Below are 15,316 nucleotides of genomic sequence, written 5' to 3'. Positions count from 1 at the left end.
GTCTTTTGTAGAATTTTCCACCTACAACAGCAAAATGTTTTCAAGCGAACCTGGAACAGTCACTGACATAACCCATATTCTGGGGGCAAAATAACATATCTCAGTACATTTTAAAAGAATAAAACCATACAGAATATATGCTCTCCTTTTATAATAGAATTTAACTAGAAATCAATATCAAAAAGATATTAGAGGGGCGCCTGAGTAGCTCAGGTGGTTAAGCGTCTGACTCTTGATTTGGGGTCAGGTCATGATCTCAAGGTTTGTGAGACTGAGCCCCACTTTGGGCTCTGCATTGACAGCATGGAGCCTGTTTGGGATTCTCTCTCTCCCTCTCTCTCTGTCTGTGCCCTGCTTGCACGCATGTGCTCTCTCTCTCTCAAAATGAATAAATAAACTTAGGAAAAAAAAAAGATACTTAGAAAAGCTATAATATTTGGAAGTTAAACAAATTCAAAATAACTGGGTCGCAAAGGAAATTTTAAAATCTTTCGAATTGTATGAAAATCAAAACAAACATCAAAATTGTTGAAATGTAGCTGAAATAGTAACAAGAGGAAAATATATAGCATTAAACTTTACATTAGAAAAGAAGAAAGGCCTAACATCAATATCTAAGATTCCACCTAAGACCCGAGAAAAAGAAAAAAACTAAACCGAATGCAATCTGAGGTAATACAGAGCAGAAACCAATGAAATAGCAAAGAGAAAAATACTAGAGAAAATCATTCAAGTTCAAAAGCTAATTCTTTGAAAAAATTAGTAAATTTCCTTATAGTTAAATTAGGATCAACTTACTAACATGAGGAATGAAAGAGGGAACATCCTTACAGATTCTACATATATTAAAATGATATAACAAAAATGATATAAAAAATGTGAAATTTTTGTGCCTGTATGTCTGATACACAAATGTAGTGAAAAATTTACATGAAAAATACAAACTACAAAATCTTACTCCAAAAGAAATAAGTAACCAGAACTTCCCTACCATCTACAAGAAATTAAATTTGTAGTTAACAGGCTTCTCATAAAGAAAATGTCAGGGCTAGGTTTCACTGGTAACTGCTATCAAACAATTAAGGAAGAAATAATATCAACTCTACATATTATTTCCAGAATATTTGAAAGATAAGTAAAACTTCCCAAGGCACTTTATGGGACCAAAACTACCTCAATACAAAATGAAGAAAACACATTTACAAGGGGAGAAAAAAAAAAAACTGAAGACAATCATCCTTCACAAAAATGGAAGCAAACATCCTATTGGCAAGTAGAATCCAACAATACATACATGCCATAAGGAAGGTAAGTTTAACCCAGAAATGCAAGGGTAATTAAACCATAAAATTAATCAGTGTAATTGACTTTAGCAACAGACTAAAAGTGAAAGCCATAATATCATTTCAATAAATAGAAAAACATCACTTGAAAAAAAACTGACTTTCGTTTATCATAAAAAAAAACCCTCTTAGCAAAGTAGAAGTAGAATTTCTTCACCCTAATAAATATCATCTACAAAAAACCTGTAGCTAACATAATAGTCAATAATGAAAGAGAAAATGTTTCTTAGGGTTGGGGAAAAAGCAAAGATGTCTATTCTTTCTACTTTTATTAAGCATTATCTTCCAGCCTTTACATAGTACATGAAGGAGAGGGAAAAAAAGCATACAAAAAGAGAAGTAAAAGTTTTTATTGATGTTCTTCTACAAACAAAATCACACACACAAAAAAACGCTACTAGAAGTAGTAAGTTGAAGAAAGTTATGACACAAGGTCACTACAGAAAATCCATTTCACTTTTATATGTTATATATAGCCAATTGGAAACTAACATTTAAAAGACAATACCATTTAAAATAGCATGACAAAGATGAAATTCGAAGGATTAAATCTAATAAAACATGTACAAGATTTATACATAGAAAACTACAGAATACTTCAGAGAGAAATAACCAAGATCTGAATAAATGGAAGTTATACAGTGTTCATATGTCAGAAAACCCAGTATGTTAACATATTATTCTCCCCAAATTAATCTACAGATTCAGATAATATATTGGTTGGCCTATTTGCACAATTTGACAAGATTATTCTAAACTTTACATGGAAACCCAAAGGACCTAGAATTCAAAACAAGTGTGGTTTTTTTTGAATATTTTTATTTATTTTTGAGAGAGAGAGTGAGAGAGAGGCAGGCAGAGGATCTGAAGCAGGCTCTGTACTGATAGCAGAGAGCCTGACACGGGGCTCGAACTCATGAACCACGAGATAATGACTTGAGCTGAACTCAGACACTGAACAAATGAGCCACCCAGGCACCCCTCAAAACAAGTTTTAAAAAGAAGAACCAGAGGGGCGCCTGGGTGACTCAGTCCATTGAGCGTCTGACTCTTGATTCTGGCTTAGGTCATGATCCCAACGTCATGGGATTGAACCCTGCATTGGGCTCCATGGTGAGTGTGGGGCTTGCTTGAGATATATTCTTTCTCTCCCTCTCCCTTTCTCTCTCTCTCTCTCTCTCACTCTCTCTCTCTCTCCTTCTGCCCCTCTCCCTCTGCTCACATTTTCTCTCTCTCTCTCTCTCTCTCTAAAGAAAAACAAAAAAGAACAAGATCGGAGGACTCTTATTACCTGATGCAACATGATAATGTGTTATTTGCACAATGATGGATATATATAGGTCCATGGAATAGGATAGAAAATCCATTAGAAATAGACCCATACATACAGTCAGTTGATTATTGGCAAAGGTGTCTTCAAAATCCAATGGAGAAAGGATAGCCTTTCAACAAATACTGCTGACAACTGGAAATCCAAATTTAAAAACAAAACAAACAAAAATCTTTGACTCTTACCTTGCAAAACATACCAAAAAAAAAAAATCACAATGAATTATATACCTAAAGGTAACACCTAAAATTCTAAGAGTCCTAGAATAAAAAAAGGAAAATATTTATGACCTTATAATATGCAAATAATTCTTCGGGGCATATAAAATAAAACTGAATGATTAAAAAAATGGTAAGTTGCACTTAATCAAAATTAAAATCTTCTACTGTTTGCAAAATACCATTAAGGAAAAAATATGCACAAAAAGATAAAAGAAAGCATTTACAAAATGTATATTTGCCAAAGAACTTATAACCAGAATATATAAAGAGCAATTATAATCAATAATAAGAAGACATTTCACCAAAGAAGAGATATGTACGGCAAAGGAGCACATGGAAAGATGCGCAACACTCTTAGTAAGGAACAATACTGCAAAACTGTAATCAGAAACCATTACACCCACTACTTATTAAACTGACAATACCACGTGTGTTATCAAAGAAGTGGGACAAGTGGAGCTCTCAGACATTGCTAGTGGGAACATAAAATACTTTGGAAAGTAGTTTGAAAGTTTCTTATAAAATTAAATAGACACCTGCCATATGAATCAGCCATTCCACTCTTGGGCACTTACCTAAGATAAATGGAAATATGTGTTCTTACAAAGACCTATTTGTGAATATTTACAGCAGGTTTGTCAGAAAAGCCTAAAACTAGAAACAACCAACTATCCATCACTGGAGAATGGATGGATACACATATTGTTGTCCATCCATAAAACAGAATACTACTTATTAATAAACAAAAAGAAACATACATGCAACTCCATGGTCTCAAAAACCTTAGTGAAAAAAAATGGCTATACTATATGTATATGTATATACTATACATATATACTATATGATTCTATTTGATATGACATTCTGGAAAAGGCAAAACTCTAAGGATAGAAATCAGATGAGCAGCTGTCAGGGACTGGGAGGAGAGCATAAATACAAAGGGGTATGAGGAAACTTTTGGGGGTGATGAAGACTGTCATGAGAGTCTCACTACTGTATATGTTTGTCACAACTCATTACATGAAAAAAATGTAAAAACAGCAATACATCCAACTTTCACAAATGAATTGTAAAATTAAAGGACTTGCTTCCTGAAAGGAATTCAAGAAATATGGATAGCTGATTGCTTCCAGTTAATTTTTTTGGTTAGCCTCAACAAATAAGCAGATGTCATGCTGTTCTCAGGGTGGCCTCCACAGATAATGGTTCGAAGATCAAACAGTCTCCACCAAATGTGGGACCTCTCTAACAGGTGATCTTCTAGGCAAACATTCCACTGATGTGACAGAGTCTCTGCCAGGTGAGCATTAAGGTCTAACACTTCTCTGGTCTAATCTTGCTTCCACCTTTTCTTTTTATTACCTCCCAGTTAACCTTTTGAATTCTTAACTCCATCTTTGGGCCTGCTTCCTACAAAGATAAGTCTCTGTCAGACTTTACCTGGAATAGCCTGAGGAAGCAGGCAGTGAGATGGGGTATGGGGACCGTATCTCTCACCATGAGCCCTTTAACAATGAGGTCCACAGCCCTGGAGGTATTTTCAGACAACCCCAGCACAAGGTAGTGATCCAACTGTTAAAAAGTTCATTCACATGTGGAAAACTGGGATGCTGTATAATTAAAGTGGAATGCCCTAGCCAATGGGATGATTCAGGTATCTGACATGTATGGGGAATGATAAACATGACAACAATGCAATTACACAAATACTTGTTGCTGAATTGCATCGATGCCCTAAAGGTTGATAATGCAAAGTGGAGGGCAATTAACCAACGACTGTAACAAAATAAAAAAGCCACAGAGTTTCTTTGCTAGCTTACAAAGAAGTCCTCACCTCAGGCAGGGGGCAAGCAGAAGATGAATCAAGCAGGGGATTTGATAGTCACAATGGCTAAAGTCCAAAGACAGTTGGACACTTAGCAGGGGCAGGTCTGTTACACGAAAATCTGAGTTCTGATTGAGAAACCCAGGATTCTGACACATGGGATGCGAACAACTGAGTAGAGGTTCCTGAAGATTCCAACCTCCCCAGACCTCTTCTGAGCCTGAAGAAGTGATCTCAACCTCTCCATTAAGAGCTATCACACTCCTACCACCAGCAGCAGCAAAGTAAAAGGAAAATACAGAGGTCTTTCTCCCATGGAACAACGTGTGTCTACCTCAGGAAGTGTCTCCGATTCTACTTCTGGTCACCAGGTCTATAAAGATTAGGTCACAGCCAGGGACATGTCAGGTCTGATAAGAGAGGAAAGGGGAATTACCTGAAAGGAGCCACAAGACCTTGATAGCACATACAAGCAGGACTGGGGAGAGGAATCTAGACCAGAAAAGCCAGAAATAAAACTGAATATATCCGCATTTGTTGACTTGTGGCACTCTCTCAGACCACAGGACATAGCATTTTGACAAGGATCCCAGAAAATGGCGCAAACTCACTGGCTCCAAAAAAAACTAGAAACAAGCAATGACCTACACTATGGCTGAAATGCCTACATTGCATAGAGAATTCTGAGGAAAGGTTAAAGGCTCAGGAAAGTGAGCATGCTAGAATAGACATATTATCTGAGGCCAGAAGATACATCAAAGGATTATGGTCCATGGAAGGATTCAGTCACCAAAGTCATCAGAAATACACTGGTCAGAATAGAACCAAACTCACTAAAAAAGAGATTCAGTGGCTCTCCTCTGAGGGCCAGGGTGAATGTAAAGAGCCTGTAACAAATGTTGACCTGCTAAAAGGAATGGGAATAACAGTGCCTTAATCTACTAAATATACCCCAAGAACCCAATACTCAACCTGTGTTGCAAACAGTTAAGGTCCATCTCTCCATCACCTGCGGAAATAAAATGACCTTCTCTGGGCACCTGGGTGGCTCAGCCGGTGAAGTGTCCAACTCTTGATTTCGGCTCAGGTCATGATCCCATGGTTAGTGAGGTCAAGCCCCATGTCAGGCTCTGTGCTGCCAGTGAGGAGCCTCCTGGGGATATTCTCTCTCTCCCTCTCTCTCTCTCCCCTCTGTCCTTTCCCCACTTGTGCACGCCCATGTGCACTCTCTGTCTCAAAATAGACATTTATTTCAATAAAAAATAAATAAACTGAACTTCTCACTACAAATGGAAATTCTCCAGAACTTATGATGGGAATGCCTCATTAATATACCATGGCCACACTCTGGAGAGCAGAACATTCAGTCTCGACAAAAAGTTCACCAACTAAACTATACCCATTCCTTCTTCACAACATTTAAAGCCTCTGCCTTGTGGCCACTCTACCAGCTGCCATGAATCTCAGTGCAGGACAGATGAGAGATGATGTTTACATGATAATAAAGCAGAGATGGTTTTGAAGCAAAGATTGTGGGAACTAGGGAGAATGCAAAACGCACTCACTACACACCACCCCAGAAAGTGTAGAAACAAGTGGCCTCTAGCTGGCAGGGCTTTAGGGGGAAAAGTCTCAGCAAGAGAACAGATGCATGTTAAGACAAAGAGGCAGAGAGAAAGATTTGTGAAGAACGGGAGTTTGTCACCAGATTGAGTTTGTCACAGGATGTGTCCATCTCCACATACTTCTTTGCCTGGTTAATTCCTACTTATCCTTTAAGAGTGAAGTTCGCCGTCATGCCTTCAGAAGAGCTTGCCCTGTTCTTCCCATCCACCAAATCTTGACTTAATGCCACTTCAGGGTGTCACCACAGCACCTCTGACGGAATGCATTATTTTCTGTCCTCTTTGTTTTTATTGAGCCATAATTCACATGCCATAAAATTCAAACTTTTAAGGTGTACAATTCAATGTCTTTAGTGCATTTACAAAGCTGTGCAATCATCTCCAGTATCTAAGTCTGGAACATTTTATCAACCCAAAAAGAAAACGCATACCTATTAGTAGTCATTTCCCATTCACCCTTCCTTCCAGCCCTTGGCAACTACAAGTGTCCCTCTGTCTATGCATTTTATGCAATTACCTACTTTGGACACTTTATGTAAATGGAACTACACAGTATATAGTCTTTTTTTCTCACTTCTTTCACTTAGCCTGATGTCTTCAAGGTTTATCTCTGTTGTAGCATGTAACAATATGTACTTCACTCCTTTTTATGGCTGAATAATATCCCATTGTATCTATATGCCAATTTTATTTATTTATTTTTTTTTTTTTTACCCATTGATCAGGTGATGGACATTCGGATTATTTCCACTTTTTTTTAAATTTTTTTTTGTAACTTCTATTTATTTTTGAGAGACAGAGCATGCATGAATGGGGGAGAAGCAGAGAGAGGAGGAGACACAGAATCCAAAGCAGACTCCAGGCTCCAAGCTGTTAGCACAGAGCCCAACGCGGGACTCGAACACATAAACTGTGAGATCATGACCTGAGCTGAAGTTGGACGCTTAACCACCTGAGCCACCCAGGCGCCCCAGGATTATTTCCACTTTATGGTGACTATGACTAATGCTGCTATGAACATTGGTGAACAAATTTTTAAGTGGACCTAGGTTTTCAATCCCCTTGGAGAGATGCCTAGGAAAGGAATCGCTGGGTCATATGGTAACTGTGTGCATAACATTTTAAAGAGCCCCCAAACTGTTTTCTGTTTCACAGTCCCACCAGCGATGTAATCATCTCTCATTTATCTAGTGCTCAAATTTCTTAAGGGCAGGGATTGTCCTATGTTCTATCATATCCCCAGCATTTAGCACAGTGCCTAATGCAATATAGTTGTGTTATGAGTATTTATAAAGTGAATGAGTAAATCAAAAGCCCAGAATAATTTTTTTTCACTTTATGCCCTCTTTTGGAGAAATCCTTATCAAAATACCCCTTCATCACAGTGCTCCCTCCAATATCTAACTTTCTTCTCTCTAGACTCCCCCTCTGAAACTAATCAAAGTAAATAACTTACTTTTAGGTGCCATCACTTGTTTTTTTGTTTTGTTTTGAGAGAAAGCGTGTAAGTGAGGGAGAGGGACAGAGAGAGAGGAAATAGAATCCCAATTAGGCTCCACACTGACAGCATGACCCCATGACCCCAAGATCATGACCTGAACTGAAATCAAGAGTAGGACACTCAACCAACTGAGCCACCCAGGTACCCCACCATGGGTGCTCTAGGATTACCAGACCAGAGGATTGGGATCTACGTGGGACTCCTCACCTGCACATTAGATAAGTTAATATAAGGTAATCTGATAGTAGAATCAAGCGTTTCCATGTTGGCACCAATTGGCAGATGGGCAGATGTTCATGTGTATTTTTCAAAGTGATTCTCCATCAAATCTCGGCCCAGGGCATATTTGGCTCTAGGTCACCCTCTGCTGGCCCTGCTGTCAAGAACACTACAATAGACCTGGGAGGGAAAGGAGCAAAGTGACTCCCAGATGGGGCAAGAGGCAACATATGGGGCCCATCTCATTAGAAAATCACTCAGAGAAGATTTGCAGATGAAAGGCCTTGGGATTCTAGCAACACTGGGTGGGGATTAGCCTCCCATGGTGGGTACTTAAGCAGCCTGATGACTTCCAGTTCTGGCCAGTTAAAGAGACTATTGCATGGAGTAAATACTCACTTTGATCCTCAAACACAAAATGGACATGTACACTTGCACTTTAACCGTGGCCCACTCTTCTTACTATGAAATAGGGCACACCTCTAATAAAAGATGAATATATTTTAATTCCTTATAAAATCTCACAAAACTCTGTCCACTTTTGCTTCTGATAAACATTTACTGATACAGAAAGAGAAGACTCCCCTGATAGTCTATATAAAGACACATCACATTGTACACATATACTTGGCATCATTTCAAATTTTTAAGAATAGAAGTCGTGCATAACTATGTTGAATAAATTATCAAACTTTTATGTAAATCACCTGTGGTAAACAGAATGCCCACCTCCCAGGATGCCCATGCCCTAATTCCTAAAGACTGTGAACATGTTACATTACATGGAAAAACGGACTTTGCAGATGTAATGAAGGTTATAGACCCTAAAACAGGAACATTATCAGGATAATCTAGATGAACCCAGTGTGACCACATAAGCCCCTAAAAGGAGAGATCTTTCTCTGGTTGGAATAAGGAAAGATGCTGCAGAAGGAGAACTCAGAGAGATTTGAAGGGCAAGAGAATCTTGACCTCCTCTTGCTGGAAGGGGACCACACAGAAAGCATAAGGAGGAATGTGGGCAGCCTGTAGGACCCCACAGCCCAGCCCCCAAAAGACCAGCCCCCAGAATGACAGCTGACAAAGAAATGGGGGTCTCAGGGTTCCACAGTCACAAGGAACTGAATTTGGCCAACAACCTGAATGCGTCTGGAAGCAGATTCATCTTCAGAGCCTCCAGAAGAGGGCTCAGTCCAGCAAACACCAGGATTTCAACCGTGTGATGTACTGACCAGAGAACCCAGCTGAGCCACTGTACTCTTGACTTCTGACCCACAGAACGCTATGAATAAAAACATTTGTGTTGTTTTAAGCCACTAAGCTTGTAGTAACGTGTTATGGCAGCATCAGATAACTAGTACATTACCAAATGTCGAAATACTAAATCCCAATGTTCTATGGTAATGAAACACAGTAACTACTAGAACAATCAATTAAAATCGCACACTCCTGGAACTAGTTCATGTTCCACTCCCAAATGTTATGTGCTATAATAAACACATGAGAAATTTCTACTCATAATTTTGGGGTAGTTTAAAATTAAGAATAATACACCAATTCCTAAGTAATTGTCCTCTCCAACATTTACAACATTAGCATTCAGTTTTAAAAGGTAAATAGATAATTGCTTTGTCACATCTTTTTTTTTTATTTCTTTTTTTGAGAGAGAGAGAACTTGTGTGCATGTGCGCAGAGGAGAGAGAGGGAGAGAGAGAGAGAGAGAGAGAGAGAGAGAGAATCTTAAGCAGGCTCCACACCCAGCACAGAGGCCCACATGGGACTCAATCTCATGACCCTGAGATCATGACCTGCGCCAAAATCGAGTCGAACGCTTAACCAACTGAGGCACCCAGGTGTCCTGCTTTGTCACATCTTTCAAATTAGCTCATCAGTTGATATAGTTCACTTTAGGTGTACATCTCTTTTATAATATGTTTAATATACTTAATGAGATTCCTATTTTATGTAACTATATATTAGTCACATTAACAAAAGCCAGAGACCATTAATAAAGTTGAATGAATAAACGTTCACAAAAATGTAAGAACATAAATGATGCCAAAGATGTAAAGGTCTCAAAAGTACAAAGAATCCTAAGACAAAAGTCACTCATATTCTTTACTATATAAATACATAAAGTCTATAACACTGCCTTACTTTCTAACAAGACTTTCAGTATAATTACTGTATTTTGGGACTTCTATTTTTTTTAATTTTTTTTTAATGTTTATTCATTTTTGAGACAGAGAGAGACAGAGCATGAATGGGGGAAGGTCAGAGAGAGAGGGAGACACAGAATCTGAAACAGGCTCCAGGCTCTGAGCTGTCAGCCCAGAGCCCGACGCGGGGGTCGAACTCACAGACCGCGAGATCGTGACCTGAGCTGAAGGGGACTTCTATTTCTTAAGTTAGTAGCTCAAAACTGCATGTGGCTTCCTGCAAGCATGTCACAGTTCCTTCAGTCCCTGGTCTGCAGAGCACATGCTGAGGATATTCTAAGTTCTACCCGCTCCGGCCCGTGTTCCTAAATGACAACAATGCCAGCGAGATTGGGCTTTTACAGAGACTCTACAATATAATATAAAACCCAGGTTGGAAACACAGACACTTACTTTTTCTGAGTTCTTTCAGCCAGCCTTGCAGTCTCTATAGCTGCCTTCCTTGCTTCAAAATCTTCCCTTTTCACCACCTCTCCGGTCCCCCGGTAGCCTAGCTCCACCAACTGGCGAGCCAAGCCTTCATCCTAAAGAGAAAAATCAGTTGTAAGATTTGTGCACGAATTAGACATCTTATTTTATTTGATATATGCTGAATAAAGGAAAAAATCAGAATTATTTTAAAATGAGACATATTAGATATGAAAACTCAGAATCCTTTCTAACAATACTTTCATAAACATCTTATTTGTCATCCTTTTCCCACAGATGTAAGATGAAGAGGAAAAAAAAAAAGGAAATAACATCAGTCACTAGATTTTCTCTAAGGGATTGGAGGACAAAAGTCTGTTGTGTTTTTAATCCATTTACAAGAGCAGCTGTAGGTAATTAATAGAGTATCTTTAAAACAATAAAACTGGAGACAATAGTACTCATACAAGAAAGACTTTTTTAAAAACCAATTGCACAAAAAGAGAATTGGGTTGCTCTCATAAAGTTCAACATTTCAGAGACTTCCTTCCTTGAGGTCAATGAACTGATGACACAGAGCATTAAAACTTCAAATACAAAATAAAGAGCAGATGAATTTCCTATTTAACTGGAAAGATATTGTTTCCATATAATGTTGGTACCAATAAAAACAGAAAAGTAGAAACCCAAGAAGATGGCAACAAAAAAGCTTCATGCTGAAAAAAGTTTCCCCACAATCCTTTAGGCCTTTTATATTACAGCTACTTGAAGAAACGCTCCACACATTTGTGTCACTTGCATAGCGTTTTCAAAAACAAATAAATATTATTTCCCTATTATCTGAAGAGGTGTCATCTTACATTAGGTTGCTGATATAAGGACTAAAGTATTACATTTCAATATGTATACATTAATAATGTTCTTTATATCGGGGCACCTGGGTGGCTCAGTCGGTTGAGCATCTGACTTCAGCTTGGGATATGATCTCAGGGTTCATGAGTTCGAGCACCATGTCGGGCTCTGTGCTGATAGCTCAGAGTCTGGAGCCTGCTCTGGATTCTGTGTCTCCCTCTCTCTCTCTCTGCCCCTCTCCCACTTACTCTGTCTCTCTCTCTCTCTCTCTCAAAAATAAATAAAAACATTGAAAATTTAAAAAAAATGTTCCTTATATCATCTTAGTTAAATGTGACATAGCTGAACTATAGTGAAAATAGCATAGATAGATAGATAGATAGATAGATATGTATGTATCTTTTTGTAACAGACACTTATTGAATACATCACTGTTGAATGAAAGAACCATCTGACAGGATTAAATGAGAAAACTTAAGATGCCTGGTTAATAATCTGTTCACCCCTCAGGGGCTGTTTTAAAGTTCCAACTATTGGGAAGAAAAAATTTAGACACTACCAACCTAGAAAACTTGCTACTGTCCTTTGCTAAACATTAAAAGCAAATAAAGTTGGCCCTCAAACAACAAAGGATGAACTGTGCAGGTTCACTTATACACATATTTTTTTCAATAAATATATTGGAAAATTCTTTGGAGATGTGCAATAATTTGAAAAAATTCACAAATGAATCATGTAGACTAGAAATAATGAAAGAATCAAGAAAAAGTTACATGTGTCATAAATGCATAAAATATAGCGACATACTGGTCTATTTTTATCATTTACTACCATAAAACATACACAAATCTATTGCAAAAAGCTAAAATGTATCAACACTTACAGACTGTACACTATCTTCTCATTTGTCATGTCTGGTGTTAGTAACACATACATCGACAGTGTTCTGTATCCTGTAAGACAATAGTGATGTAGGTACCAACAGACAATTCATCTTGGAAACAGTTGAGGTAAACTTATGGTTTGGATACATACCATACTGTAAGTGTATTTTCTCTTCTCTGCTGTTCTTGACATTCTTTTCTCTAACTTACTTGATTGGAAAAATAAAGCATATGATACATATGACATACAAAATATGTACGTGTGTATGTATGTTTAAGTTCTCTGTTCGACTGTTTATGTTCTCAGTAAGGCTTCCAGTCAACAGTAGGCTATTGGTAACGTTTTGGGGGACTCAAAAGTTATATACAGATTTTCGACTGCACGGAGTTTGGTGCCTCTAACCTTTTTGCTGTTCCAAGGTCAACTGTAGTGAACTCTGTGTAGTAATGAAGATACATCTGCCAAGCTAATATAGCCCAAAGCACCAGATCTTGGGAGGGTTATTTGTCTTTTTTCTGACTTGTTTCCCTGCTTATTGTACGTGTTATTTTTAAGCTCTTTAGTGTGAACCACAAAAACTAAGCAAATGACTCCACCTAGTGGAATTAATATTTAATAGAAACAAAAAAAAAAAAAACAATGATTTTAGATGTGATTTACAAAAGAGATGACTTGAGTATAAGTTTGCGTAAATCTATTACTAAATGTGGGCATATGGGAAGAATTCTCAGGTAAACTCTGTGAGACTGTGGGGGTTTTCCAGAAGAATATCAATGGCTTGTGATCAACACAGTATTTTACATAATAAAGACCATTAAAAAGTTGTTGTATTAATTTCATATATTGGAGTGAATTGTGCATTTCTGTGTGCCTTACCTGGGCCACACAAAATGATCTGGGTAGTTCTACACTCATCTATGTTAATTTTTATTGTAACAAGAAACAAGACCTACTGAGAAAATAAGGAGAGAGCTCAAGTTGGTTGCCTCACCAACCATTACCACTAGTAGAATCATAAGTCATCTGTCCACTTTATTTTTTTTATTTTTTAAATGTTTATTTATTTTTGAGAAAGAGAGAGACAGTGTGAGTGGGGGAGGAGCAGAGAGAAGGAAACACAGAATCTGAAGCAGGTTCCAGACTGAGCTGTCAGCACAGAGCCCCACACAGGGCTCGAACCCACAAACCGTGAAATCATGACCTGAGACAGTCTGATGCTCAACCGACTGAGCCACCACCCAGACGCCCCCATCTGTCCACTTTAAATGGTCAATTATCTTTAAAGAAATTATCTTTAAAGAGACAAAATACTAAAATATTTTTACTTATTCACATATTAAGCATTTCTGGTGCTTTTCGTTCCTTTATGTAGATCCAACTTTCGTACTGATATGATTTTCCTTCTACCTAAAAAACTTTGACATTTTCTGTAGTGTGGGTCTGCTAACAAATTATCTTGGCTATTGTTTGACTGAAAAAAATATATTTCACCTTCATTTTTGAAAGAGATTTTTGCTGGATTAGTGTTCCAGGTTGACTTCTGACTTTTCAACACTTTAAAGATGTCATCCCATTGTCCCAAGCCTTGTATTACCTCTGAGAGGTATTTTCTTTTACATAATGTATCCCTTCATTTTAAATTCCTTTAAGATCTCTTTACCACTGGTTTTCAACAATTAAGATAGTCCTTGGATTGGTTTCTCTGTGTTTATTCCACTTGGAACGCATCATCTTCCTTGGCTCTATGGATTTATACTTTTCACAAAATTTGGAAACTTTTAGCCATTATTTTTTTCAAATATAGTTTATCCCCTACTTCCCTCTGATTCCTCTGGGATTCCACTTACATTTATTTGGAAGGGCAAAAAGATGATAATGTTTTATAAACTCTAATGGTTTTGACTATAACAGTTCATCTTAGTAAAAATACATGATTAGCCATGATAATCCAAGTATATAAATACAGCAATATTTTTTTAAGTTTATTTATATTGAGAGAGATAAAGAATGAGTGGGGGAGGGGCAGGGAGAGAGAGAGGGAGACAGAGGGAGAGAGAGGGAGAGAGAGAGAAGCCCAAGCAGACTCTGTAGTGTCTATGCAGAGCCCGCTGACTCGAACTTACCAACCATGAAGTCATAACCTGAGCCGAAGTCAGATGCTTAACCAACTGAGCCACCCAGGTGCCCCAAGGCAGTGATCCTTTATTAATTGTCAATGTTCTTTTCTCATGTGATCATAAGTCTTTACTTCTGGATATTAGCCGTTTGGAGAGAGCTAGCTATGAGGAGGCGTAGTGCAAAACAGAATCCAGAGATGGCTTGCCCTTACGGAGAAGGCTTCCTTACTATACATGAACTGCAGAACAACTTGTGGCAAAGCAGAGGGCAGCAATTAAGTCTGTGCAAGACTTCTCACTGGATGACTATTCTCCTGGAACAAATTTTAGACATCTCTCAGCTGCTGGGAGGGACACCTGGTCCCGAGGACGTACAATGGAATGGTGCCTTCCAGCTGATGCTGTGGCCTTGGACCTTGGCAGAGTTGGACTGGGACGGCAGGGTTCCACCCCAGAAGCCCACAATACTGCTCAGGGTCCTATCTGTTCCTAGAAGGCTACAGATGTGTGGCCTGGCATGCACAATTCACTACCGTAAGAGCCTTGGGGCTGTACTGTCCCCAGTCTTGGGCCAGAGCCCACTGCCACCCCCAGCCTGGCTGTGCCCCTGAGGCAAAGCACCTCTTATACTGTTCCTCTAGTGGGGTGAGAGGTAGATGAAGACTGGGATTTGGTGTTAGGTGGCAAGAGCCAGACTCTGAACAGGTGAGTCTGGAACAAGGGGAAGGCGGCGTCTGGGGTGCCGAGGTGTTTCTCACCCAAGAAAGGAAG

General features: G+C 38.6%; 1 protein-coding gene across 3 annotated transcripts in view; it reads right to left on the bottom strand.

Moving 5' to 3' along the window:
• The window catches only part of CFAP299 (cilia and flagella associated protein 299), a 604,615-nt gene that overhangs the window by 581,009 nt on the left and 8,290 nt on the right, over positions 1–15,316 (bottom strand). For all 3 annotated transcript variants that reach the window (XM_049630714.1, XM_049630712.1, XM_049630713.1), the window contains exon 2: positions 10,677–10,807. In XM_049630714.1, the coding sequence (XP_049486671.1) occupies positions 10,677–10,807 (131 nt within the window). The remainder of the gene's footprint in view (positions 1–10,676; positions 10,808–15,316) is intronic.

This window comes from Panthera uncia, chromosome B1 (genome assembly GCF_023721935.1).
Source record: "Panthera uncia isolate 11264 chromosome B1, Puncia_PCG_1.0, whole genome shotgun sequence".
NCBI classification, from domain to species: Eukaryota; Metazoa; Chordata; class Mammalia; order Carnivora; family Felidae; genus Panthera; species Panthera uncia.
Note: the sequence above shows the minus strand (reverse complement) of the source record. Positions and strands in the feature narration are given on the sequence as shown.